At 62.7% G+C, this 27,525-nt stretch overlaps 1 protein-coding gene and 1 long non-coding RNA gene across 6 annotated transcripts; one reads left to right on the top strand and one right to left on the bottom strand.

Annotated features, from left to right (window-relative positions):
• The first annotated feature begins 3,523 nt into the window (after positions 1-3,523).
• TNNT2 (troponin T2, cardiac type) lies at positions 3,524-13,402 on the top strand. 3 transcript variants are annotated; one of them, XM_067729872.1, is made up of 14 exons: positions 3,524-3,576; positions 4,360-4,370; positions 7,069-7,134; positions 7,485-7,517; positions 8,328-8,361; positions 9,472-9,532; positions 9,725-9,841; positions 10,226-10,303; positions 10,759-10,869; positions 11,620-11,625; positions 11,876-11,985; positions 12,378-12,468; positions 12,852-12,892; positions 13,166-13,402. In XM_067729872.1, the coding sequence occupies exons 1-14, from the start codon at positions 3,539-3,541 to the stop codon at positions 13,209-13,211; spliced, it is 843 nt and encodes a 280-aa protein (XP_067585973.1). In that variant the 5' UTR covers positions 3,524-3,538; the 3' UTR covers positions 13,212-13,402. The 3 variants fall into 3 exon arrangements, with proteins under 3 accessions (XP_067585973.1, XP_067585971.1, XP_067585972.1); XM_067729870.1 differs by lacking the exons at positions 3,524-3,576; positions 4,360-4,370; positions 11,620-11,625 and having other exon boundaries at positions 7,065-7,134; XM_067729871.1 differs by lacking the exons at positions 3,524-3,576; positions 4,360-4,370; positions 7,069-7,134; positions 11,620-11,625 and having other exon boundaries at positions 7,488-7,517.
• LOC137220176 (uncharacterized) lies at positions 6,845-18,397 on the bottom strand. Of its 3 annotated transcripts, XR_010941519.1 has the most exons (3): positions 9,988-10,759; positions 9,164-9,381; positions 6,845-8,603 (listed from the first exon to the last, which is right to left on the bottom strand). It is a non-coding gene; the product is annotated as an uncharacterized lncRNA (long non-coding RNA). The 3 variants fall into 3 exon arrangements; XR_010941520.1 differs by lacking the exon at positions 9,988-10,759 and adding an exon at positions 18,290-18,397 and having other exon boundaries at positions 6,845-9,381; XR_010941518.1 differs by having other exon boundaries at positions 6,845-9,381.
• Between the last annotated feature and the right edge of the window lie 9,128 nt (positions 18,398-27,525).

Raw genomic sequence — 27,525 nt, 5'->3', positions numbered from 1 at the left:
AGCCCTCTCCATCCCCTCCCCTCGTCCAGACCCTGCGAGGCTGCGGACACCGCAGGACCGGTCTTCGGCAGCTCCTGCTCTGGGTAAGGCTCGGGCAGACGCTGGAGAGCGGACGGGTGTCCTGTGGCCTGGCCCTTCTGTCCTGAGTCCCCGAGTCCTCTCTGAGAGGGTGTCAGAGCTGGGGGAGGCCCCGTTCCCCTGGGTGCTTCCGAGGAGGTGTTGCAGGGACAGGACTCTGAGACTAGTTTAAAGGGCCCTCAGGGAGAGGTTGGAGGCTTGGCTTTGAGTCTGGGATCTGTCAACGAAGGTGGTTTTGCTGGAAAGTCTTGGGTGAGCGGCTTTCCTTCCCCGGGCCTCAGATTCCTCATTGGCAGGAGGGATAGATAATTGCCAGGCCTCTGAATACCTGATGCTCCAACCCATGGGGACGCCCCCTCCAGGCAGAGGGCCCCTGAGGCTTCCCGGGGAAGGGGTCCTTCTCGACCCCCAGAGAGCAGAGCGAGGCTTTGTTCTCATCAGTCAGAACAGTCCTTGTGGCCGAATTCTCTTTTCCCGGAATTCAGACACCGTCCTGAGGCAGCAGGGGCCCCTGGAGGCCCCTCCAGGCAGACACGGGCGGGGTTCATCCGCCCTCCCAGACCCAGGACTGCACCCCTCCCCAGGCAGGGCACGGGCTGAGCAATGGGGAGAGACCCCCTTGGGAGACCCCTTCATGGGGGGTGAACCCAGCTCACTGGGTTATAGGGTTAACCCTGAGTCCAGCTGCCCCCCACCCCAGGGTCCCTGCGAGTGTGACCCTTGCCCCATCCACCTCCATACACCCCGGGAGAGCACTTGCTCTAAGCTCCTCCGGAGGGAGAGCCATTCCCTCTTCTCCTGGGCAGGCTGAAGACAGACTGGGAAAGGGGCTGCCTGGAGCGTGGGGAATCTCAAAGCACATTCCTGTCCTAGTGCAGCTGGGAAGCACCTGACCTCCTGAATTCCTCCTCTGACCCGGGTCTTGGGTCTTATAGGGCAAGGCCTCGTTCTCTCCTGGCAGAAGAGGAATCTGAGAGGATCAAGTTGCCCACTGCCCCTGGCCTAGCTCTGCTGGTGGGCTAACAGCTGCAGGCTTAGGAAGGTGCCAGTTGAATGCTGGGGACAAGGGCTGAGGGATGGGACCCCCATTCCTCTGTTTTATAGACAGGTTAACTGAGGTCCAGAGAGGTTAAGTGACTTAACTAAGGTCACACAGCAAAAACTGGGTTTTAAACCCAGCTCTTTTGACCGCATGGCCAGCATCCTCTCTGCCTTCTATCATTTTTGCTTTACTCCCCAAGAAATGTGCCCCCACTCTCTTGGCCGTGAGGGAGACCGGCTAGAAATCAGCCTGCGGTGGCAGGTGGGGCCCAGGCGTGGGCGTCCTGGTACCTCGCCTGCCGGGTTCTCCACGGCCTCCAAGCTGGAGCCCCGCCCGGGCCCGTCGCCTTCCTGTCCCCAGTCCCCTGAACAATTGTCTTGGCTGCCTCCTCTGCTGAAAGCCCCCCTCCCACACCCCGTGGCCGGCAGGCTATTTTTAGGAGCTGGACAGTGCTCAGAGGAGCAGGGGGCGGTCTCCGGGGCTGTGCCCGATGGCTCTGAGCCGGTGGGCGGGCGGGCAGGAGAGGAGAGAGAGACCCCAAGCCCCAGTCTGGCCACGCACCTTCCCTGGGAAACCTCCCTGCGCCAAGGTGACAGACTCCACCCGGGGTTCAGGGAGGGGCTCCCCAGTTCTCGGGCCACTGATTCTGGCTACTTCCCTGGGGCTCCAGGCAGTGCTTCATCTGCCAGACCCCCACCCCCTCTGGGCTGGGGGCTCTTCCCCTGCCACTCTCCCTGCAAGGCCCCATCTGAAGACCCTCTGGGGTATGTCTTCTCAGGACACCCTACACATCTGACATCTCCTCTTCTCACCCACTGCTACCCTCACCCGGGGGAGCCAGCTTCTGTGCAAAGCTCCCTGTGCCTGGCCCCGCCCTCAATGCCCCACCGACTCCAGCGAGGGGGGCTGGCCCGCTGCAGCGCTCGCCCTGACCCAGCAGGACTGGACGAGCTGAGCCAGGTTCAAAAGAGCAGCCGGTCGGAGGCTGCGGCGGTCTTCCGCCAGAGGGGCCGCGGGGCAGAGGCTCCTTCAGAACTTCTCGGCCTCGGAGGGGCTGCCTTGCAGTGGACATCACGCCACCCGCCAGAGTCGTGGCTCACTGCGTGTCCGCAGATGGGTGCCTGGGGCGGGTCTCGGCCGGGACAGTGGGGTGTGCAGGGACAGGTGGTGTGGGTGTGAGCACCGCTCTCCGTGCCGCTGTCACCGCAGGCTGAGTCGGAAGCTGGTGGCTGCAGCGCCGGGTGCCAGGAGCAGCCTGGCATCACCCCTTCGGGGAAGAGGGGACTGAGGTGTAGGGAGGTCAACGACCTTTCCAAGGTCACAGGCAAATGTGAGGCGGAGCCAGCGTTCAAAGCCAGGTCAGCCTCCCAGTCCCGTGAGGGCAGTCTCCACCGCTCCCTTGGCTTCTCCCCATCATTGCGGGGAAGTGACGGTAAAACGCTTTCCTCGGTGTCAGCGTGGTCCTCACAGACCTCTGGGCTGGGCAGCCAGGATGCGGCCACTCTGCGCTTTGGGAAGACTTGCCCCAATGCTCAGCTGACAGGAGAGTCTTGATTTTCTGTTCCTAGTGTAGTAGGGGGAGAATCTCAAAACGAGAGCTTCCCCAGAGAAACTCCATCGAGTTGGACTTTTTACTGAGCCGGGGTAGATAAACACGCTGCCGTGAGACCCACACCCACTTCCCAGTGTCCCCCGCGGTAGCGCTTGCACAGCCAGGACCACATCACAGCGGGACGTGGAAGCACCATCCGTGATCTACACGGATTCCCCGCTCTCCTTCGACTTTGTGTGTGTGAGCGCGAGTGTGAAATTCCCTTCCGCTTTAGCCTGTGCAGGCCCGAGGATCCACCACCACAGATACCGAGCAGTTCTAGAGCCACAGACGTCCCTTGTGTGCCTTTTCCTTCCACGCCCACCTCCCTCCCAGCCCCCCACGGCCACCAATCTGTTCTCCATTTCTACAGCTTTGCTGCTTCGAGAATGTTCCATCTCTGGGTGGAACCACGTGCCTCGGCTTTTCCTCCCCCCAGGGAGAGTAATTCCCGGGAGGGGAGTTTCGGCTGGTGTGTCGGCTGCACCCCCGGTTTGCTCCTTTCTGTTGCCTAGTTACCGTCCATGCCACGCTGGGCCACTCCCAGGGGAGACTGCGTGGATGGGGCAGAGCTTCTCCCCTGGTCGCTGGGCAAGGCTGGCAAGGCTGGGGAGGCTTAGAGCTGGGGTTCAGACGGTCACCACGTGGTGCAGGGGTTGCTGTGCTCCCCGACAGAGGAGGCAGCGGGCTCTGCTGCCGTCACAGGCGGATAAGGGGCGGGTGGTCAGCGTCTCGGGTGGACTGCGGGCCCAGCGTTCCTCGCAGAGCCGGGAGGCCAGCCCTCCGCCCGTGCTGACTGTTCTTCTCTCCGGAGGGAAGCGGAGACCATGTCGGACGCGGAGGAGGCGGTGGACAAGTCCGAGGGGTGAGTACCGGGGTCATGCTGGGGGGCCGTCCCCTCCGTGCACCTGGCCTGGGAGATGCCCGGTTGTGGGCTGGGGCTGCGCCCCTCTGGGGGCCCCGGGAGAGCTGCACCCCTTCGTTTCCAGCCCTGTGCCTCTGGGCTGCCCCGCGGGGTTGGCAGTAAAGAGCCCATTCCCGGGGCAGTGGGCTGCTGCTGGGAGCTGGGCCTCCCGAGAACGGACCAGAGAGGTTCCATGAGGATCCCGAGGCCACAGAGCGACCGTGCCCCAGGAATCCACCTCAGAGCCCCTGTGATCACTGCCCCGGGCAGCCACTGTTCCTGCGCTGCACTGTCCCCTGCACTGTCCCAAGCGCCGGGGAGGGGGCACACACTGGTGGCCAAACAGTCACCTGCTGTGGGGAGTGGGTGCACAGGAAGGACACGAACGCCGGCATGGCTTGGACCCCGTGGACCTTCCTCCTGGGCACGGAGCGTGGAGGGCCTGGGGGGGGCTGCGCCTCCTGCGTGGACTTGGACCCCGGGTGGAGTGGGTGGACAGAGCGCAGGGGACCAGCAGCTGAGCCAGGTTTCCTGGGGGTGGTCAGAGGTGGCAAGACCGGAGGCTGGGCCAGACCAGGCTGTGCGGGTGGGCAGAGCGGGCGGATGCCAGCACCCAGTGCGGAGGGCAAAAACTGGGGTCATCTTCAGGAAAAGGCCAGGGTGTGGTGTGTGGGTGTCAGGGGGTGTGTACACGTGTGTGCAGTGTGCCCTGTGCTCCTGACAGCATCTCCCCTCACACCGCAGGGAGCAGGAAGGTAAGTGCGTGCCCCACGCTCACTGCGCAGGACAGCCTGCTTTGAAACTGATGGTCTCTTCTCTCCTCTCTTGTGGCCGTGTCTCATCCCCGGAGCAGAAGGAACTGTGGAAGGTATGGGGGACGGATGGGCGGGGGAGGAGGGGTGGCGTGGAGGGAGCGCATGGTCCCCGCCTCCCACTCTCAGCTGAGCAAAGACCCTCCACCAATCCCAGCTCCTAGCTGGGATCAGCCCGAACCCTGGTGCTCAGGTCTTGGGGCAAAAGGTTTAAACCTGTCTCTATCGCCCACCAGGTGGTTCACACGGAATCACTGCTTTTTTTCCAATTAATTAATTTTGCTTTTTTTCTCTAATTTTTTTTTACCACGTAAAGTTTTAAATGCACATAAAAGTGGCAAAAATAGAAAAATGCACCCCCATGCACCCATCACTCAGCTCCACAACCATCAACTTACAGCCCATCTTCTCTCACTCACTCTGTCTCTGCCCAGTATTTTAGAGCAGACGAATCCTCGCCAGACATCTTGACATCACCCCATGCTTACGTAGCTCAGTATGAATCTCTAAAAGATAAGCACTATTTAGAAAACGTAGCCGTAATAGCATGACCACACCTAAAGGCGTTCCGTTTAATGCTTTTTCAAATGAGATTATGAAGGTGTCCAGGTATCTGAGACACGTCACGTAGACACGAAGACCTTGTCACCTGGCGAGGGTCCACTCTGACCCTCGGATCTTTGCCCTTTTCCTACTTGTTGATCATTTTCATTATCATGGTCTCCTCAGCGTGGTGCTCCTTCTCCCTGCAAGCACCTAACCTTCCCTTCTTCCTGAGCACTTGACACATGCCAGTGGTCACGAGGCCTCTCTCTGTCCCTACAGTGCCCCCAGTTGGCCCAGCATGGCCCTGGGGCCCCTCAGGCTTCTGCCCCAGGGAAGGGTGGATCCTGCCCCTTAGAGGCTCAGCAGATCCTCAAAAGCATCACGTCAGCACGTCGTGCATGGACATTAGGGGGAGGGTCTCTGGGAGGGGATGTCGGCCTGCAAGTGTGCGTAGCTGCAGGTGAACGGGGTGGGGTGGGCGGGCACAGACTCGGACTGAATTTTAGCGGGAACTTTCTGGTAGTGACGTCTGAGGATGTGGGGGCAGCTGGGGCGTTCCCCTTGGGGGTGTTGGGCGCCCACTTGGCGAGGTGGGAACTGAAACATCAGACGGGGTGGGAGAGGTGTTAACAAGATGGCCTGAAGGTGGACCCCACACCTGGCCATGTCCTTGCTAGCCAGCCCTCCCCTCTCACTCCTTCTGGAAGGATCTTCTTTGAGGTAAGGGTCCTGCAGGGATCAAAGAAGAGGACTCGGGCTTCCTTGGTGGCGCAGTGGTTGAGAGTCCGCCTGCCGATGCAGGGGACATGGGTTTGTGCCCCGGTCCGGGAGGATCCCACATGCCGCGGAGTGGCTGGGTCCGTGAGCCATGGCCGCTGAGCCTGCGTGTCCACAACGGGAGAGGACCGTGTACCGCAAAAAAAAAAAAAAAAAGAAGAGGACTCTTGAGGACTCAGACCTAGAACAAGAGTGGAAGCAGGGGGTGTGGAGGCCAGGTGTGGAGGCGGGGGTGGAGGCTGGGGGTGGAGGCCAGGGGTGGAGGCCAGGGGTGGAGGCAGGGAGTGGAGGCCAGGGGTGGAGGTGAGTGTGGAGGCAGGGGGTGGAGGCTGGGGGTGGAGGCGGGGGTGGAGGCTGGGGGTGGAGGTGAGTGTGGAGGCAGGGGGTGGAGGCCGGGGGTGGAGGTGAGTGTGGAGGCAGGGGGTGGAGGCCAGGGGTGGAGGCGAGTGTGGAGGCTGCATGTGGAGGCTGGGGGTGGAGGCACGGGGTGTGGACATTTCCGTGCTGGCCTCACCTCCCCCCCAGCTCCAGGCTTTCCAGCCCCCCGCCAGGAGTCCACCACATGTAGAGCCTCAGTCAAGGTCTTCATCAGCACCCCCTGCAAGCGGATCCCCGTGCCTAGCGCCACGCTGTCGAATGTGTCTATCCACTCGGAGTGCCTGACTGGGGCGGGGTCTACACCCTGCCAAGCAAGTGGATGAAAACAGAAACCCCCTGACTCCTTGGACCGTACATACGTCCACATGCGGGGCAGCTCCTTCCCCCACACGCAGTCCTGCTTTGGTCTCTTTCAGATACAGATGAAGGGTCTCCAGGGTCTGAGCCCGGGACAGGCGCTCCCCTGACCCCTGTGGTGCCGCACCGGGGGACGGGATGGGGAAGGGGGGCTGAGTCGACAGAAAGAGCCCGGTAGACAGCCCCCACCCCTTCCCTGGTGCTGCCCAGCACCCCCCTGGCCTTCCCAGAGGCCTCCAGGTGCAGAGCTGGTCTCCAGGCCCCTGAGAAGGAGCTGATAGTAAATGTTTTAGGCTTTGTGGCCACCTGGTCCCTGTGGAAGCCGCTGAACTCTGTTGTTGCGTGAAAGCAGCTTGGGCCGTGCTCCAATAAAACTTTATTTAGAAACAGTCTGGGGGCCAGATTGGGCCATAGTTTGCGGACTTCTGGTTTAAACCAAGAACAGAGTAGCCCCCGTCTTGTCACATCAGTCACCCCCAAATTCACGTGGAACCTGGATGTCGCTGGCCCCCTCCCCACACCTCCGCCCCGGGCTCTGCCTGCCAGCATGAGTGTGTTCACTGTGTCTGGTTCACTTCTCCAGAACAGGAGGAGGAAGTGGAAGAAGAGGCTGGAGGCGGGACTGACGTGGAGGAGACCAACACAGAAGGTGAGGCTCTGCCCAGGCTGAGGGTGCGAGGGGCTCTGTCCTGGAGCCCGGGGTGGCGAGAGCCCCAGAGCCACTCCTACAGCAGCAAGAAATCCGCCTGGGCCGCGCTTTGCAGCCTGGGCGGCCACTCGTCCTGTCGGGGCTCAGCTCTCAGCCGCCCTGTCAGTAAACGCTGGCCACGTGCCCCTCTGGTGCCCGGTGGTCTGGGGCCCAGGGCAGGTGCAGACAGACAGCTCCGGACCCCAGACCCCCACAGGGCACAACTGGCTGAGGACCTGTTGCGGGGAGGCTCCTGGCAGGGGTCTGAGCTCGCAACCAGGACCTTTACTGATTTCTCACGTTCTCTTCAGAAGGTGGAGAAGACGAAGATAAAGAGGCTGAAGGTGAGGCCTGCTGGGCGTTGGGAAGAGGCGCTGGGGGGCCGGGGAGCCCCTCCAGCAGCTTGGGGGAGACCCCAGGGAGGCGGGGGAGGGGCTGGGGAAGGCAGGACACAACTCGGTGACCATGCGTGTTTGGAGGTCGGGCTCCTCCTTGCAGAGAAGCTGCCCCGGTGGTGCCCAGGGGAGAGGGGCGATGTCCAAGGGCCCAGGCAGGGCAGGGCAGGGCAGTGGTCACAGCCACGTCCACACACGAGGCGCCTGGAGCCCAGCTGAACCACTCGAGGGTGGGGAGTCTGGGGGAGGAGATCCCAGGCATGGATGGTCGTGGGGTGGGTCACTGCTGCGGTCACTGTTGGCTGGCGGCCTTCCCCAGGGGCGCAGGTGGCCCCAGTCACGCCTCTGGAGGGGCGCAGCCGGTGGGTCTCAGGGTCACGCCCCATCAGCTTCCTGGTCCCGGGCCGCCAGGAGGTCTGGGGGCAACCGAGGAGGCAGAGGCTCGGGAGGGGACTCTGGGGCCAGGACCCCCAGGGACCGTGCCCTGGACCCCTCCTCACCGTGAGGCCAGCACTGCTGAACGAGAGGGCCGTGCGTGCGTGCGTCTCCCGAGGCTCCCCCAGGGAGCAGCCCCGAGAGGGAGTGTGGGGTTTGCAACCCTGCGGCTTATTTCTTTGGGTGTTCCTGCAACCCGGGGCCGGGAGGGACTCACAGGTGGATGGGGAAACGGAGGCCTACAGGTGCCCGGCTCATCAGGGGCAGAGTGGGACCAGATCCAGGCCTCCTGACCCCGTGGCCGTGTGCTTCCCTTCTCTCCAGATGGCCCAGTGGAGGAGTCCAAGCCCAAGCCCAGGTGAGTGGCGAGGTCTTGGGAGCAGAGGGCTCATGCGGGAGGACAACTGGGACAGGACCGCAGTGCATGGTGGTACAGCGAGCAGAGACTGCCACGTATGGTTTTACAGGTTGTGCACTGCACAAGGGTCTCTGCCATCTGCTGCCAGGGTGTGTGCGGTCGGGGGGGGGGCGATGGGGGCTGAAATCCACCCACACTCCATCACCAGTTCCGGGCCCTGCCCCCGTCAGCACTGTGTCCATCTAGAGGAAAATGATGAACTAGCTGTGGCCCTGGGTGGACACCTTGTCCGACCCTACAGGAGAGCTAGGACTCCATCCTCAGTGGCTGAGGTGGGGCCGGGGGTGGGGGGAAGAGGGAGGAAAATTCGGGGAAGCCAAGCAGTGAGTGTGCGTCAGCCTCGGCGTGGGGTTCAGAGCGTCACCAAGGGCCACACAGGGCAACTTGTTGCCACACACGCGACACTGCCTGGGAGCTCTGGGTGCTGGGTGGGATGGGGGTTTCGGGAACGCCAAGGCCGCCAGCTGACGGCGCCTCGGCACACGCAGGCATCTCCCTGCGGTGCCTTCCGGCTCGAGTGGATGGTCTGAAACTAGCCCGGCCCGGAAGTCCAGCCCCTTCCCCGTTCCCCCGCTGCTCTGAGCGCTGCAGTGTCTCGGTTCAGCCCCACACAGATGAGGCAGACGGGAAACTCAGGCCCAGCGCCCGGGGCCTGGAGTCCCACGCGAGTGTGGGAGGGGGTGGGGACCAGCGTGGCCTCCTGGGCTCCTGGGGAGGTCCCGTGGGTCAGCCAAGCTGTCACCTGTGCAGCTTCTCTACTTCCTGGCTGGTGGTTTTGAGCCAGGCGCTATGTCTCAGAGTCTCGGCTTCCTTGAGTGAGATGAGTGGTTCCTGCTCTGTGGGTAAACGTGAGGGCACGTGCAGGCGCCGTGGACCCTGGTGCTGAGCGGCCTGGGGGCTCCTGTACGCACGCCATGCTGGTGTCACCGTGCTGGTGGCTGCGCAGCGGCGGCCGCGTTTCTGCAGGGAGGAGAGAACCTTGCCCGCCCAAGCACTGCAGCCCCTTGGTCCAGGGAGGGCTTGGTGCTCACGTCTCCTTCTGCCCACCAGGCCGTTTATGCCCAACCTGGTGCCGCCCAAGATCCCCGACGGAGAGAGAGTGGACTTTGACGTGAGTGGGGGCTTGGGGAGGGCAGGCCCCCTGGGAGAGAGCTCAGGACCTCCTGGCGGAGGGGAGGTCACGGGCGGGGGGCACACAGTGCCCGACAGTGTCCTGGGTCCGGCCCCAGCTGCTCTCCTGGACCCAGGCCCCTCCCCCTGGCATGGGTGCGGTGGGCAGCCTCTGAGCCCCGCCCCCCCGCAGGACATCCACCGGAAGCGCATGGAGAAGGACCTGAACGAGCTGCAGACGCTGATTGAGGCGCATTTCGAGAACCGCAAGAAAGAGGAACAGGAGCTGATCTCCCTCAAAGACAGGATCGTGGGTGTCGGGCGCCTCCCGGGGCCGGGGGTGGTCCAGCAAGAGCCCCTGGGGCCCCAGCACCCTACCCCTGAGGGCTGGAGCCGAGTCATCATCTCTGCCCTCCACCTCGCTCCCCCCGGGCCCCCCCCCGCCCCGCCACTCACGGAGGGGAGATGCGGTGACCTCCGGGATCCCAAAACATTCTCCGGGGGACAAGAGGCTGTTCGCCTTCCTTTCTCCCCTCTACCTCCCGTGCTGCTTGGCCGACGGCAGGACGTGGCCTCTGCCTCCAGCACAGGGCAGCGGCCGGGGCGGTGGGGGGGACACTCAGGGGACACGGAGAAGCCCACCGACACTTTTCAGACGTTGACGTCAGTCCCACAGCGGGCGCTCCCTCCGCAGGAGGAACGGCGGGCAGAACGGGCGGAGCAGCAGCGGATCCGGGCGCAGCGAGAAAGAGAGCGGCAGAGCCGCCTGGCCGTGAGCGACCCCGCCCGGGCCCTCCGCGCGCGCGCAGACAGGGACTCGGCCCGGGGCGAGCACCGCGCGACGCTGGGCGTTGCGTGCGCGACTAGACAGAAAGGCCCTGAGCGGTTAAGGCACCCCCTCCTCCTCCCTGCACAGCGCGCCCCCGGGAACTGAGGTGCCGCGGCCCCCGTCCTGTGCTGCTGCTGCCGGGGCCCCGCCCCAGTGATGCCGCCCACCCCTGGGGCTTCCTGTTCCTGGCCTGGGTGCGGGGACCCTCACTGTCAGGAGTTGGGACCCCGCTCGCTCAGTCCCGTGTCCCCGGCCGACAAACTGCACCACCAGGCCCCATGCCCGAGTGCCCTCAATCCCCAGGACAGTGTGCTTGGCCACAAGGACCGCCAGCGCCAGCCCAGAATCAGGGTGTCCGGCCCCCAGCCCTAATCCACTCCCTCCCTGCCGGAAACCAGGAGGAGAGGGCCCGCCGAGAGGAGGAGGAGAGCCGGAGGAAAGCTGAGGATGAGGCCCGGAAGAAGAAGGCTCTGTCTAACATGATGCATTTTGGAGGCTACATCCAGAAGGTGGGGGGCCTCCAGGCGTCCTGGGTCGTGAGGAGTGACTGTGCGCGGGATCCCGGGAAGAGATGTCCAGCCGCTGTTGCGAGACTGAGTTCTCACGCCAGACCCGAAGCTGGCCCTCGCAGCAGCTGGCTTTCCCTGGGAGGGACTGCTGGGATGAGCGCTGTGAGCAGAGCCCAGAACGCCACTGCCCCTCCCAGCCCTAGCCCCACGCTGGCTGGTGGAGCCGGCAGGCCCTGTGCCCCGTCTCACATCCACCGTGTGTGGCCTCATGCCATCCCGGAGCCTCAGTCTGCTCATCTGTAAAATGGGGTTAATGTCCACCCTGCCTGCTCTGAGAGGGTCAGACGAGCTACTCTGGAGTGCGGCTAAGTGCTGCCTGGACGCAGGCTGGTTTGCTCCTGGGAGCTCACCCCCACCAGATACCCCATTCCCAGGGGCGGAGAGATGGGAAGTTGAACTCTGCGCAGCGGACACATCAGAACATTTTCTTAGATGTCCAAGTCCCCAGCTCAGAACTGGGCCAGCCTCCTGGCCCCTGCGCCCCACGGCGACCCTACGAGCGGGGGCCCTGCTGTCAAACATCCCCACCCCACCCTGGACGCACGTCCAGTAACTAAGGTGGCCCACAGCACGGCTGAACCCTCTCCTTCCTGTGTCTCTGCCTGTGTCCCTGTGCCCTCCCCTCTCCCTGTCTCTGTCACTGTTGCATCTTTCTCTCTGGGTCTTCCTCTTGCTGTCCTGGCTCTGCAGGCCCAGGTGGGTGCCAGTCCTCAAACCCTCCTCCTCCTTGTAGTCTGGGGAGCCCCAGGAGGGGAAGGCATTGGGCTGGGGGGAGATGTGGGGAGGTAGGGGTCCAGGGGGCCCCCACCTGTCTGTTTCCTGGGGAGCCCAGGCAGTTGCTGGCCTGGGGGTTGCAAGGCCGAGCCTCTGTCCCCGCTGGGTTTGGGGGTGTGGGGATAGGAGGGGGTGTTCACTAACCCATTCCCCTGCTTCTCACCCCCTCCAGACGGAGCGTAAAACTGGGAAGAGGCAGACGGAGCGGGAGAAGAAGAAGAAGATTCTGGCCGAGAGGAGGAAAGTGCTGGCCATCGATCACCTGAACGAAGACCAGCTGAGGTGGCTGCCCGCTCGCTGGGGCTGTACCCGCGAGGGAGGGGCGTCGGGCCGAGGGCAGGGGCACCGGCTCGCCTGAGCCGCCAGGGGGCGCTGCCGCCCCACTTATTCCGTCGGCGGCTTTGGCGGGACCGCGACGGGCTGGCCGGGGCGGCAGAGCCCCGCTCCCCTTCCCCACCTGCGCAAGATGTTGGTGCGACCCCCACCCCTCCGCGCTTCGGGGCTGTGCCCTGGCGGCGCCGGTGCCCCGTCCTCAGTCCCGGGCACTGCAGTCAGCCGGGGTGGGGGGCCTTGGCAGGCCTGGAGTGGGGGGAGGGCCGGGAAGGGGAGCGGTCCGGAGCAGCAGGGAGGCAGGTGAGGCCCCTCCTTACTGCCCCCGCCCACGGCCTGTGCAGGGAGAAGGCCAAGGAGCTGCGGCAGACCATCTACGACCTGGAAGCGGAGAAGTTCGACCTGCAGGAGAAGTTCAAGCAGCAGAAATACGAGGTGAGCCGTCGTGTGACCCTGTGCCTCGCTCGTGTGGCCGCTGGTCTGGCTGGTGCTTCTGGAGTCTGAGGGTTCGCTGCGGCTGAGCAGACACTTCCCGGGGTTCCAGCCCTGGGGTCTCCCCACTTCTGGCCTCGAGGCAGCAGCTCAGCCCACTGAGCTCGCAGGACGGGGGGACCAGGATGCACCGGGCCAGGCCTCCCGGCGGAGGTGGTGGCGGGGACGCAGCCGCTTACTTCTCACCGTGATGGCCCGGGGCCCTAGTGTGGGGTCCCGGGAGAAGTAGCGGGGTCCCGGTCCTGCCCGTCCCATCCCCAGGCCAGCCGGGCCCTGAGCCCAGTGGGTGCCGCGAGGTCACTCTCTCTGGTCTCCTTTTCTTACAGATCAACGTTCTCCGCAACAGGATCAATGACAACCAGAAAGTGTGAGCATCCCAGCTCCATCCCCCCCGCCCCCTTCCCCCTCCTGCCTGTTTCCCAGGCCTCCCGCCCCTTCCTCCTCTCCCTTAGGGTCCAAGAGCTCCCCACCCCCACCCCCACCCACCCCTGCCTGAGGCTGCTGCCCTGTTGAGTCTCTGGAGGCAGCTCCAGGTGGCCCCTCGCCCCTCTCAGCCCTCAGCAGCCCCCCACGCCCCCCACCTACCCACCGTGGAGGGCTGCCCCGCGTCCTGTCTGACCGGGCCCTGCTTCTCCTGCAGCTCCAAGACCCGCGGGAAGGCCAAAGTCACCGGGCGCTGGAAGTAGAGCCGCAGCTGCCTTCTCCCGGGATCTGCGCCTCGCGGTGCCCCCGCCCTGCACACCCCCGGCTCCCGGGGTCCCCCAGCACTGGAGGCCGGCTCCCGCCCGCACACCAGGAGCTGGCCCAGCCGGAAGCCGCACTCGTGCCCCACCACGCCCCCACGCCCCCCCTAGCCAGTAATAAAGGCCACCACGCACCCACGGCGTCCTGTCACTTCTCTTTAGAGGGAGGGAAACTGAGGCCCACCCTGGCCTCGCAGGGACTCGGGGCGGACAGCAGCCCTCAGGGACACAGGCCCCTGGACCAGGGCTTTCGGCCACTCCCGGTGGGGAGAGGGCGCGGCCCGGGGATGACCACGCTTTCCCCAGCCTGGGCCGCAGGGCAGAGAGGCTGTGATGGGAGCCCCTGGCGGCACCTCGTGGCCCCCAGGCTTCACGAGTGAGTCACTCCCGGGAGCGATGAGGCCTCTGTGCACACCTGCTGTCTTCCTCTCTGGGCCAGGGTGCGAGAAGCAGGTGGAGGAAGGAGGCCAGTTTCATCAGGCGGCTTCTCGTGCCTCAGAGGCCTGGGCCCGTCTGCATGCCCCGGTTCCCCCCACCATCTGGAGGTCCTCTTGGGCTTGAACTGCGAGCCGGGGTCGCAGGGTCCCTGAGCTGAAGAGGACGGGGCCCTGGTCCAGTCGGCAGAGGACGCGGAAGCCGCGTGGGAGGGGGCGGGCCGCCCTGCTCTCTGGGGTCCCCTGCATGCAGCTGTCCCTCCGTCCGGGGTCCTCTGCTCAGTTCTCCCTCCACCTGAAGGGGCACTGCCTCCCACCCTCTTCCAGGCAGAGTGAGCTCGTTTCTCCCTGCTCTGCACACCCTGGCCGGTAACTGTCACGGTTTTGCCACCTCTTACGCACGGAGGGCAAGTTTCCTGTTCTCTGGGCGTCGCCCTTCCATGCTCGAGAGACGTGTGGGCCTCTTCGTCATGTGCTGTGTGCCGAGCCCCGTGGTAGACGCTGAGATGAAGAGGCTATGGTCCCAGGGCACCTGGGAGGGGTGGGGCCTGGGGTCTTGGCCTCATTCCTTGTTCATTCACTGAGTCATTCAGTAAATGTCTCCTGAGCCCCAAATGTATGGTAGCTGCTGTGCCGGGCAGGGGCGCTGTGATTAGACAGGGCGGCCCGACCCTCAGGAGTGTGCAGCCCCGTCGGGGAGAGGCACAGCAGCAGAAGGGTCCAGCTCCGCGCGATGGCAGGGGCGCACGGGGGCTGAGGCAGCGCAGACCAGGGCCCCCCGGCCTCGCCCCGGCAGGTAGGAGGCCTTCCTGGAGGAAATGGTGTCCTCACCAGGCCCCAGAGAGTGAGGAGGAGAAAGTCGGGATGGGGGCGGGCAGGGAGGGAAAAGGGGCAGCACAGACACAGGCCCTGGTAGCAGGGGCCAGCCTGGCGCGTTCACGGAGCCCGAGGGCTTGTGGTGGGACCGGGAGGGCCCCCGGCACCGGCCTGAAAGGGCAGGGAGGCAGGTGGCAGGACCTCGGGCCCACGGGGGCTCTCACCACTGCCCCCGAGAGACCCACCAGAGTTCCTGGGCACGGCCCACCTCACGCTCCCCAGTCGACAGCTGCACCAGTGTCCCAGCCTCTCCTCCGTAATGGTCCCCTCTCCTGCCACCAGAGAGAGGGGCATCGAGCCCAGAAGTGGACACCAGAATTTTCCAACCACCACCAAGTCCCCACGGGCTCTGCTTCCTGTGTCCCAGCATCTCCCTGGGGCAGCAGGATGGGATGATGGTGAGGTCTCCGTGCCGAGCACTGCACCTCCCCTCCCGACAGGGTCCTCATGCCCGTCTCTCTGCTTCAGTGGGCATGGTCTTGCCTTTGAAAACCCCGTGCAGAGGCGGACGCGGAGGGCAGCTTCCCTGAGGCCAGGTCCCGCTTCTCTCTTCTCCTGAGGTCCCCCGGTGCCCAGGAGAGGCCCTCGGGTGCCCCAGCGCCATCCCCATGCAGAGCTGGCTGTGCTCTGACTGTGGCAGGTGGTCCAGTCCCCACCCTGGCATCGTGAAACGAGCCCTACCCTTGACCCGAGTGCCGCCTCTGGCTGGAGGCCAGCAGGCCCCTGTGTGCCCTTCCGTTAGCACCACCCATAAGCGAAGGGTCTGGGCAGGCGGGCTCACCAAGGAGAGAGTGAGTGAGGGCCAGGGCCCAGAGCCTAGGGCAGGGGGCCCTTCCAAGTCCAAGGCAAGGGTGTGCGCTCTCCCCATTCTCTCCTGGGAAGCGGGGGGACCACGACATGTGCACTGAAACCCTTCGATGGACTCAGGATGTGGAGGTGCCTGGGGTGGGGGCACACCCGCCTCTCCCTCAGCTCTTCCTTCCATCATTCTTGTGCTGTCCACGCAGCAGGGCCAGAACCAGACACTAAAGGTGGGGGATGGCCAGAAGCCGGCCTGGGTGTCCTGACCAGCTGCCCATCAGACACCTGACCCCTGCTATGCCCAGCGTCCCCTGTACCCCAGGCGCCCCAATCCTTCCGGGCCCCACCTTGCCCTGCTTTGGCCACACCCCTTGCCTCGGGGATCTGTCGGTCCCCTGTGTACCCACGTGCTCAGGGAAAATGACCTCCGGGCTCCGAGGCTCTGGGTCAGAGACGGAGACCCTTCCCGTCCCTCAGGCTCTCTCTCCACACTGGTGCGCGTCCCGGGCAGGGCTGGTTCATATTATGCCCGCTTTCAAGGTGGAAAAGCTAAGAGACAACAACGGGTTCTCCTGGGGCCTGCTTGCCTTGAAACCCAGCGCTTCCAGCTGGAGAGCACGTCAAAGTCCAGCCCTGCACTTCCCAGCTCTGTGGCTCTGAAGGCAAGTTACTTGCCTTCTCTGTGCTTGAGTTCCCTCATCTGAAACCTAGAGCCGCACCTGCGCGGTGACCAGTGCTCGCTGCCCATCAAGTGTGTGACGGATGTTGGCCGCTGTCTCTGCTAATTTGGCTGTAACCTGTCACCGGCCCCCTCCGGGGCTCAAGGTGTGTGGAAGCCAGGTCAGCAGCGCTGGGCCCTGGCTGGCCCTCCTCGTGCAGGGTCTACGGAGCCCCCAGAAGCCTCTTTTCTCTCTGGGTTCCAGGTCAGGCCTTCTCCTTTAGAGACCCCGGGGCTGGGGGCAGCACCGCCCTGCTGCTGCTGGCTGGCCCCGCCTGGAGCTGGCCTGGGTCGGTGCCACTGCCCACAGGAAGCGGCAGAACTGGCTCCCAGCTGGGGCTCCACCCCTGATACTGCAGGCTGGTTTCTTGAAAGGGTAGGGCAGGGCCCGCCCTGGGGCCGGGGGGGCTGGTGGTGCTCCTCCTGGCCAGACTCTCCCACAGGCCCAGGTGTCTGTGTCCCTGCGGAGTCGCCGTGGCACTGGCCTCTCTGGGTTCCCTTCCCCCGGGAAGTCCAGCCCGCCCACCAGGCCGACCTGGGCGGAGACAGCGTGAACTGGAGAAATGCTTGGGAGAGGGCAGGCTCACCCCTTTCCCCACACACAACACGCCCTCACGTGTTCCTCACTCTGCCCCCGTGCACGCCTGTGTTGGCCGCTTTACATGTGTCCTCTCTGGCCAACCGCCCACGGTCCCCAGGCCACATCCCCTGTCGATAGGGAAACAGGTTCAGAGGTTTAGGCGCTGTCTGAGGGCCGTTCACTTAGTAAGTGCAAAGCTGGGGTTTGAACCGGATCTACGGCTCCAGAGCCAGGACTGCCTAGCTAGCTCGCGGGCCTTGCTGCTGGGAGCACCCTAAACCTCCCCAACTTCAGAGCCCCCCCGCCCCCCGGGAACCCTGGGAGCCCTCTGGGGTGGCCTGGGTCGATGCAGGGCAGGAGGGCAGAGCTGGGCTCTGCTCCCTCCCCACCAGCCCAGAAACAGCAGCCCCTCCTGGCAGCCTCTCTGCCCCCTTGGGAGCTGGGGGACCAGACAGGGGATGTGCCCTGTTCAGCAGGGGAAGGCCAGCCTGAAGGGCAGGGACTCAGTCAGGGGCCTCCCCCTTCTCGGGGCAATGACAGCCCATCCTTGTGACCACGTGGTTGGGGGGAATCAGGAAGCACCTGTCACTGCTTTGCTGCTGGGTCACCCCGACTGCACAGAGAGGAACCCCAGGGTGGAGGGGCTGGGCCTGGCTGCCCTGTATTGCTGGGGTGACAGGGACGCCCCAGGGAACGCTTGCAGCCCCCGCAGTCCAGCCAGATGGAGCAAGCTCTTCCGTTTGCCCAAACGTCCCACACTCTCCCACCGCCGCCCTCTCCTCCCTGTCCCTGGACGGCCCTCCTTCCCGCTCTCCCGTCCATGCCCCTTCCCGCTCTCCCATCCATCCCTCGGGGCCTCGCTCAAGTCACGGTTTCCCCAGCAGTCTTGCGGGGAAGACCAGCTCCTGTGGCCTCCCGGGCGATGCCTCCCTGAGAGCCCCACGCTGAAGGCCCTTCGCTCTGGGCCTGTGATTCAGACGCCAGGTCTGGGCACCCCACGCCCTCCGCGGCACCCTCCCTGGAGCCTCAGCTCCACCCACCCGCTCATCCCTGGTTCTCAGCCTCCACCCCAATGGCTACAGGAATTTAAATGGCTCTCGTTGGAAGACGCAGGAGAAAACTGTTTCCACGTGGCGCTAAGCGCCCAGGCCCCAGGGGGCAGCCCCGCCCCGCGGCCCGGCACTCCGCAGACCGGCTGCGCTGCACAGCTTCAGGGAGCCCCAGTCCCAAAGCAGTTTCCGCATAAAGTGGGGCCCGGGCACTGGCACCCCGCAGGAGGCGGGCAGGGCTGCTCTTCAGGGAAGCGGAGGGCGAGCTGGAGGGGGTGTGAGGCCCTGGAGGCTCGGGGCTGAGAACTGCCGAGATGGGGCTGAGATCACGTGCTGGGCTTGCGGGGGAGGGTCGGGAGACCCTGTTCAGCACCAGCTGCCGCACTCCTTCCCTCCCCCCACCCACCCCTCCCCTGCCAGTTCCCCAGAGGAGCAGCCCACAGGTGCAGGTTGCTGAGAATGAAGGGAGGGGCCGCTTCATTTCTGCTCGGTGCTAATGGCCAAGCCGTTTTTTTTTTCCTCTGGACTTGACGTAGTCACCCCTCTGGCTCCACATCTCCTACCTTCTGGGGTCCAGGGCAGGCGGTGAGTAGTGGGCATAACTTATTAGCCAGCTCCACGATGACACAGACAAATGATGTCAGATCAACATGAGGCCCTTGCTGTGCGCTGGGGCGCCATGCGTAATTCACGTGCGATAGCTCAGTCCCACGCCGCGTCAGGGCCCACGTAAATAACACCCTCTACGTGAGGGACTGGGGCTCAAGGAAGTTGGGTGACTCATCCAAGGCCACGCAGGGCAGGACCTCTGTTGTTTTGATTACGATTTTTAAATTGTTTGCCTGGTACGCTTTGTACCAAATTGGGTATCTGATAGAAACCAAGAAACGTGTGTTTTTAAGCAATTGCTTCTGTATTTTAGCCAACAAAGGTTTGAATAATTTCTGATTATATGATGCAAAGTCTGCGTGCAGCAGTCCCGATGGTGGGAAATCGAGCGTAAAATAACACTCACATGTGTCTGCTGCTCCCCGGGCACCCTGCCGGCCGTCTGGCTGGTGAGCCTGAGGTCTTGCCGCTGTCCTTGCTCAGATTAACATCGGCCTCGCCCCACTCAGCTGTGCTGGTTGGTTTTCTCATCTCTCTCCTTCTACCCTGGGAGCTTCCTGGGGCCCTGGCTCAGTCATCTGTGGAGCCCAGTGTCCAGCCCCGTATGGTGAATGGATGGAGGAAGAGATCATTCTCATCCAGCCTGTCTGGTACAGGATTTGATCATCTGAACATCAAATATTGACGGGGAGGGGCTTCCCTGGTGGCGCAGTGGTTGAGAGTCCGTGTGCCGATGCAGGGGACACGGGTTCGTGCCCCGGTCCGGGAAGATCCCACATGCCGTGGAGCGGCTGGGCCCGTGAGCCATGGCCGCTGGGCCTGCGCGTCCGGAGCCTGTGCTCCGCAATGGGAGAGGCCACGACAGTGAGAGGCCCACGCACCGCAAAAAAAAAAAAATATTGACGGGGAGGGCAAATAAGGCAAAACTGTCCCATTATAGCTGTCCTGGCTTGTACAGTCCAAGCACTGAATCAACCCCTAACAACTGAAACTAGAAAAAGGACAACTTTGATCTTGAAAGGTCGAGATGTTCGCCTCACTCACGTGACATCAGCGTGAGCACCGGGTCTGACTGATGACCGGTCCTTCTACCGTGAGGCTATCCGTCCTTCCGCGAATCCAACACACGCAGCGAGCACAGAGCCCAGCGCAGGTAGTGACTGTTGTCAGGGTCATAACTGGCCACAGGGCGGGAGCTCCACGTCTTCATAGACCAGGGAGAGAGAAAGTAAACACATTGAGCCCATGAATAGATAGATACTAATATGCAGATAGAGGTACGCACATGCACACACTTAGACACACACATGTGGAATGTGGGAGCCATGGCTGTGTTGGCGCCCAGAGTGAGCAGGGGTCCCCAGAGGAGGAGAGCGGAGCTGTCGGTGGGCAGAAGGAATGCAGGGCAGGGAGGCTGGTGTGATCCGGGGCCTGAAAGAGTCAGGCAAGAGGAGGTGGGAGAGGAGTCAGGGAGGCCGGCAGGGTCCTGGGGGCCAGGGGAAGGGGGTCGATCTTCCTCCGTGTGATGGGAAGTCGCCGAGGGTTTCAGGCAGGAGGACAGATTTTGGTTTACGTTTCAAAAAAGATCACTTTGGCTGTGACGCTGCCAGAAGGCATGTGGAGAGACCAGGTGGGAGGCTGTTACCGTGGCGACGGTGGGGCAGCAGGTGGGGCAGCTGAGGTCCTGGCTGGGGGTGGAGGAGGTGAAGCGATGGGGTTCTGAGATCGTTGGTGTAGAATCTTGTGGCGAGAGTGCCCTGCGGGTTGCGCAGGTTCTGATCCGCTCCCCAGGCCCGCCTCACCTGGTCCCTCCAGCATCACCCCAGACCCGGGAGGGCCTGGTGGGAAGAGCCGTCTGCCGCCCGAGGGACGTGCCCCCAGACCCAGCTGCTCCGAACCAGAGCTGCTCAGAGACGCACCACAGCGAGATGGGCATTTGCCCCAGAAGTTGAGCCCGTGCGGGTTCCTTCACCAGGACAGTCTTGCTACAGGAGAAACACACAGGCAGTTGGGCTCAGCCGCGGGCTTTGGGATGCAGCCATCCTGCGTTCTGCCATGAGGGCTCCTGTGGCCCGGACTGGAAAGAGTGCCTGCACTCCCACCACTGCTGCTCTAGCCACAGGCTTCCTGCCATGATCCAGGGCCCGCGAGGCCTCTACCCTGGGCGCGACCTCCGTGGGGCAGACCACACCACCTGTGTGTGCCCCGGACACCCCCAGACCCAGGAGGGGGCCCAGGGGTGACTGCGTGTGGCCGGTGGGGCTTGGGGGAGCTTGGACGGGGGGCTGTGATGGGGCTCAAGGTCCTCCCAGAGTCAGAAGAGACGGGGTGGAAGAAACAGGTTGGGCCGCTGGCCAGGGCCTTGGCTACCACGGCTGGGGAGGCCTGGCCTTTCCAGGGTTTCTCCCATCCACGGAGGTCGAGGTGCGTGTAGGGCACTGTGGGACCAGCTGCAGGGGACAGGATGGGGACGGGTCACCGTAAGCTCTAGAAAGGCTCAAAGTAGCTACCCCTCCCCCAGGGCAAGAGAAGGCGGTTTGGGGGGCTTGACTGTGGAAAGCTGGGGGGCTGGGAGCGTGGGGTCCCAGGGCATGGTTTAGTGTCCCTGAAGAGAAGTGGGCGCATCACAGCGTGGCCCAGAGCTGCAGTCCGGTGAGTCTGCTGCTTGGACTATCCCCTCCACGGCCCACCTCTCGCGCGCCCTCCGGCCCCTCTGAGCCTGCGGACGATGAAGCAGAGGACCCGATGGAGCCTCTCCGTGGAGGGGAGGGGAATGTCCTGACACCCATGGGACCAGGTAAGAGCCGCTGTCTCCTTCCCCTGGCCCACCCCCACGAGTGGGGTCCGCGTGGAAAGAGGCATGGGGGGTGGCGGAGCGCAGGCCCTGTCCCCCAGATCTATGCGTGCTGGCGGCGGGGAAGGCGGGGAGCTGTGAGTTGAATATGAAGCAGGCGTTTGAGGTGGGTTAGGGTGGAGTTTTCATGGCTAAGATGTGACGGTTGAAAGAACTAAAACGGCTAAGTCCGGCACCTTGACCCACCACCCTGCAGGGCAGGGGCTTCCCTGGGGCTCGGTTGTGGCCGTTACTGAGATAAAAATGAGACTTTCATAAGGAAACCTCGCCTCTTGGAGTTGGGCATCCCTGGCACAAAGGCTAACCCTGCTGTGCCCTCCCCTCCCCGTGGCGCTTCCAGCCCCTTTCCTGTTTTATTATTCATTGTCTGCATACTGTGTGTTTTCACTGTTTATCTTGGTTTTCTTCTGTCTCTCTCCATTCACTGTAAGCTCTAAGAGACCCAGGATTTGTCTTTTTTGCCGAATTCCCATCTGAATCCCCAGCATCAAGACTGTGGCTGGCGCACAAAGTGTGCAGTAACTGTTTGTTGAGTGAATGAATGAATGAACGACCATGTATCCCCAGGGAGTCGAGGCTTGGCACTGGACGGGTCGCCCATCCCCAGTGCTCTAAAAAGGTCAGAGAGAATCTTGCTGCTGGGAAAGGAACAGAGAGATTCGTGGCCCTGGGGCCGGGGCAGTTGGATATTTGACACTCAGAAGAATTTATCACTGGAAGGGAACTCACAGAGTTTTCAGCTGCTGGCAATGGAGAGGCCAGGGCTACAGGGCCCTGAGTGAATGGTTGGGGGGACCAGTAGGAAAGGCGTTTTTCCCAGGAAGGAGATTGGGCTGCCTTGCCGGCCGACAGTGGGACCGTTGTTCGGGCCATCAGACCCCATCCTGCACCTGCTGGGCCGGGGCTGGGCCGGGGTGGGGGGCAGGTGGGGAGTGGGGAGCCCCTGGGTGCCCCGGAGCCCGTTGTTAAGTGCACAGCCTCTGAAGCCACCCGCCCTGGATTAGTCCCAGTTGTACCACAGACTTGCTCGGTGCCCTTCCTGTGCCTCCGTTTCTTCGTCTGTAAAACGGGGTGACGTGACCACTGGGTCATTGTGAGGAGGAAACGAGCATATTTAGATCTGAGAGCTTGGAGCAGCAGCTGGGGGAGGCCTGGGAGTGTTTGCTGGCATCTCGGATACTGTGTGTGTCCCCTGTCCTTCTCCTTCCCGGGGGTGCCCAGCTCCCCTCTGCCTCCCCGCAGATTCCCGCAGCTTAGGCTCCCCTCACCCAGCCCAGGGCACAGGGCGGGCCTTGGCCGCCCCTCCTTCCTGCTCTCTCCCTCCTGAGTCAAGCCTGGGACCGCTGGTCATGGGAAGATGGGCCCACCCTGCCCTGCCCTGCAGCCCCCAGCCGCGGGGGGAGCTGACGGCACACCCCTCTTCCAAGGAATTAGGGCTTATCTGGGTGGGGTGCCCAGGCCTTGCAGGTGAATTACTGTCACCCTCCCCGTGGGGTCCGGGGCAGACTTGGCCAGCTGCTCGGCCTTGGCGTCCACCTTCTGGGCCTCCCACCCTGTGCCTGCTTCAAGTCCGGGCCCCCAAAGGTCTCGCTGTCAGGCTCTCCCCACTTTCCTATAATTCTGCCGCCCCAGCTCTGCTTCCTGGTATCTTTTCCCTCCGGTCTCCCCTCTCTAGTAGGTCTGCTCTTCCAGGGAGCCCTCCTGGACTGGCTAGGACCTCGCTGCTAAGTGTGGCCCACAGCCGCGCGGCAGGAGCACCCCTCGGGGGCTGGCGAAAACGCAGAAGCTCAGAGCCTGCGTTTTAACCCGATTCCAAGGGGCCACATGCACGTTACAGCTTGAGAATTACTGAGCGAGGTCCCTCTTGCTGTTCCAACCCCGACAAGATGGAGATTCTGGGAATCTGGGTCAGCGGGTCAGGCTGACTGGGGACAGAGGAGGGGGCGTCTCAAATTCTGTAAATAATGACGCAGGTCTGCTCGGGCCCCATCCTGAATCCCCCTTTGACCGCAGCCTGCCCACCAGCCTCTCCTGCTGGCTGAAACCTGGACACACCAACTCCCCTGGGAGGCTGTCCCGTCATGGGACCCTCTCAGCTGAGGCAGAGGCCCCCTCAGGCCATGCCTGGCTGGTCTGCCACTAACGTGCTCCAGGGGGATGTCTGCCCGGGGCCTCAGAATCTCCCTTCACCTGGGCTGCGGCAGACGGGCCCAGACTGGCTCCCTGCAGGGAGACAAGGTTGGGGCGGGGGACTCACGTCACCTCCTCCCTCTTTCTCGCTCTCTCTGCTGCCATGTGTGCGAGCACTTAAAGCTTCTGGGGGTCCTGAGTGATGAACGCTAAGTGCTTAACCTCATTTAGAGTCTCCGAAGCTTAGACCTCCTTTGTCACTTAGCACCTAAGAACGTCCTGTGGGAATAACTTAGGGAAACGCTAATCTGATTCCTTTCTATACACACGCACACATGCACACACAATGCACACATGCAACAATGCACACACACGCACACACGCACACACACACACACACATGCACACACACGCACACACACATATGCACATACACCAGTTATGAAGGCTTTCATGTGAGGCTCTGGTGGGTGGGAGGCTGACACTGGGGGAGCTTCTCCCCACCGCCCTCTGGACAGCGGCCGTGGGGTCGAGGCGACGTCGCCTTGCCCAGGCTCTGTGGGGCAGGTTGTCCTCACCAGCCTTTGTTTTGAGTCCCAAATGCGATGGTTCTCTCAAATCCACCAGCCTGGCCTGGAGCTGGCACCCCGGCTGGTTGTAAAAGGGCGGAGGGAAGCGCCCTGTCTTGCCCACCTGGAGGGTGGGTGGCAGCCTGGGCTTCTGCTGACGCTGTGGTTGGACGGAGGTGGAGCTGGCAGGGCCAGTCCTCATGCCTGACTTGCCAGCTGCATCGGCTGGGCCTCCCGCCTCAGGCAGACACTGAGGCGGGAGGCTGTGGGGTCCGGGCACCAACCCTGGGTACCCCCGCTCCTGCCCGGCCGGGAGCTGGGGCAGGCGGGCGCCGAGGTTCGGGCTCACACAGTCCCCGGAGGGCAGTGTGGGAGTTGGCCTGACTGTGGGCAACTGCTGCCTACATGCAGCTAAAGGGGGGAAGAGTGGGAACCTGGGCATCAGACCATGTTCAAATCCCAAGTCTGTCACCTACTAGCTGGGTGACCTTGAACAAGTTACTCAGCCTCTCTGAACCGTAGTTTCTTTTTCTTAAAAAATAAATTTATTTATTTTATTTAATTTTGGCTGTGTTGGGTGTTCGTTGCTGCACGCAGGCTTTCTCTAGTTGCGGCGAGCGGGGGCTACTCTTTGTTGCGGTGCAGAGGCTTCTCATCACAGTGGCTTCTCGTTGCGGAGCGTGGGCTCTAGGCACGCGGGCTTTAGTAGTTGTGGCACGCAAGCTCAGTAGTTGTGGCTCGCGGGCTCTAGAGCTCAGGCTCAGTAGTTGTGGCGCACGGGCTTAGTTGCTCCGCGGCATGTGGGATCTTCCCGGACCAGGGCTCGAACCCGTGTCCCCTGCATTGGCAGGCGGATTCTCAACCACTGCGCCACCAAGGAAGCCCTGAACCGTAGTTTCTTTATCTGCGAACTGGGAGTGGTCATGCCTACCTTGTGGCATCGATATAAAGATTTAGGTGATTAATGTGTGGTCATTGCTCTGTACGTCTACCTGTCCCCACGGCCCAGCTGTCCTCCAGGACAACTTCAGGCCCCAGAATGCAGGGATGCGAGGCACTAGGCTCGACCAGAACGACACACTAGGCTCACCGGGGGTCCCCTTGGTCATGGAGACCCAGGTGAAGTTTTCTTTCTGACAGAGGTGCAGAGGGTGGGATTTTAATGGCCTTGTGTGGAAGGGGTGGCATTTGTGGCCCAGAGATTCAGAACCACTTGATAAATGCCAGAGTGCTTTTTTATTAATTCACCAGTCATGAAACTTCCAACTGGTTGGCTGAAGGGCGTGAAGTCCTTTCTTACATGGGGCCCTGCTGATCCGCCGTCAGGCAGCTCATTGGCGTTGACGTGCGTCCCCGAGAGGGCTGACACGCTGGCCAGTGACATCAGTCCTCTGCTGAGCCAGAGGATGACCAGTCAGGCTGCGGGACGCTTGCTGGGGTCACTGAGGCATAGTTTGCCCCGTGGCCTCGCTCTCATTAGCCCCATATTCTAACCAAGCCGGTCCCAGACGGGGTGACCCTCACAGCATTTCTGGGATCCGAGCTTCCATGGATCAGAACTTTCTCTTCATCAGCACGTCGGCCCAGCAGCCCTGGCACCAGACGTGAGATCCTAGGAGGCATCACTGAAGCTTGAATGACACAGCGGAGCCCCCGTGTCCGGCTGTTTACGGGGTCCTCAGTTCTGACACTGGGATGTCCCCGTGGGCTGGGCCCCAGGAGGCCGGGTCCCGCCCCGCTTGTGCCGCAGCCGTGCCGTGTGGCTCTGGGCCAGCGTCCCTGGGCCTGTTTCCTCTTCTATGAAGGGGACGTTAGTCCCCTGAGCTCTGCCTGCCTCACCAGGGGAAGCAAACGAACACCCTAAGGCTTTGCAAGGTAACAGGGTTATTTTGTGGTCCCTCAAGTAAAAAGCCTGTTGTTAGGATGAGTAAGTTCCGTTCACTCTTTCTCTGGGTGCGCTGGGCGGCAGAACGCCCTGCGTGCTAAGAGGTGACGAGTGAGGCCTGCAGGGTCTCCAGGGCAGCCTGGACTCCAGGAAGAAACGGCATCACAGCTCGGGGTGGACTGGCTGTGGGCAACCTGGGCCTGGGGTCTGGGAGACTCAGGCTCAGGGCTCAGGAGACACCTCCGCACAGTCCAGGCTTGCAGCGGCTCCTGGCGCCCCCGCTCTGCGCTCCCTCTGCCCTGGGACCCCCGAGGCCTCCCACTCCCATCTGCAAATCCTGAGGGGCCAGAAGGGCCTGTGCCCCCTTGACCAGGGACAGCGACATCACGTCCCTTCAGCACCCGTACACATTAAATGCACCACGACCACATAGATCGGAGTTCTTTACCGTCAGTTTTACTTTCTGTCATCACATCACCTGTGGGGACTCCTGGGCAGGGAGACGACGAATCCACACGTGGTTTCCACGTTTGTAAACGCTGGACATGAGGACGGTGGGGACGGAACGTTGTATTTTGCATCGTAGGGTCGTCGTGAAAGAGCTGCTTCACAGCAGTGACCGTGACCCAGAGCAGCAGCGGATGATCCCCGTGAACATGAGCTGCGGGGAGGGCCGAAGGGCGTGCCGACTCCGTTTATAAGAAGCACAGGTCGGTCAGGACAGGGGCTGCCCTGGGGAGCAGGACAGACACAAGCGAGGCCTGAGGGCCACCGGGAGCCGGTCACTTTCTGTTCCTGATCTGGGGGCTGGCGCTCTGCGCTCAGTTGGCAGAGATTCACAGAGCCACCCGTACCGAAGCCGTGCGCTTTCCTGTGTGTACGCTTTGGTTAAGTGACAGCTCACCAGTTAAACGCTTATTGATCTTTTTTTCTAATTAAGCAGCCATTTTAAAAATAATTAATTTATTTATTTTTGGCTGCATTGGGTCTTCGCTGCTGCGCGCGGGCTTTCTCTAGTTGCGGAGAGCCGGGGCTACCCTTCGTTGCGGTGCGCAGGCTTCTCATCACGGTGGCTTCTCTTGTTGCGGAGCTTGGGCTCTAGGTGCGCAGGCTCAGTAGTTGTGGCACGTGGGCTCAGTAGTTGTGGCTCACGGGCTTAGCTGCTCTGCAGCATGTGGGATCTTCCCGGACCAGGGCTTGAACCCATGTCCCGTGCGTTGGCAGGCGGATTCTTAACCACTGCGCCACCAGGGAAGTCCAAATGCTTATTGGTTTTGAAGCTGTAGTTTGATCTCATGTTTTGGAGGCCCCAGACCTGGTGTATCAACAATCTGGGCCCCAGACAGGCCGTCTTTCTCCCGCTAGGCTGAGGTAGAGCCCTCCTCCCTGGCCTTGCTGACCGTCACCAACTGAGGGATGACCCAGAGGTCAGGTCCATGGGCTCTACACAGAGGTCACTGCCCTCCCAGGCTGAGAAGAGTCCTCTCCAGCCTCCTCCATCTGGGAGCCCACAGCCATACGTCTGACCACCACTTGGAGCTTATTCCCCGTGACTTAGAAAGTTCCGTGCGCCTGCCACGTCCCTTACGAGCCTCTTGAGGCAGGGGGCCCCAGCCCGTCCTGCAGGACCCAGGGAGAACGTGCTTTCAGTAAACGGGAGCTCCCTTTATAGCCCTGAAGCTCACATCCCCCAGGGCCTGCCTGGACATGTTCCCCTGGGGGTGGCTTTCCCTTTACAGGCTGTGGGACACT

This window comes from Pseudorca crassidens, chromosome 2 (genome assembly GCF_039906515.1).
Source record: "Pseudorca crassidens isolate mPseCra1 chromosome 2, mPseCra1.hap1, whole genome shotgun sequence".
NCBI lineage: Eukaryota > Metazoa > Chordata > Mammalia > Artiodactyla > Delphinidae > Pseudorca > Pseudorca crassidens.
This window is presented reverse-complemented; position numbering and strand designations above follow the sequence as displayed.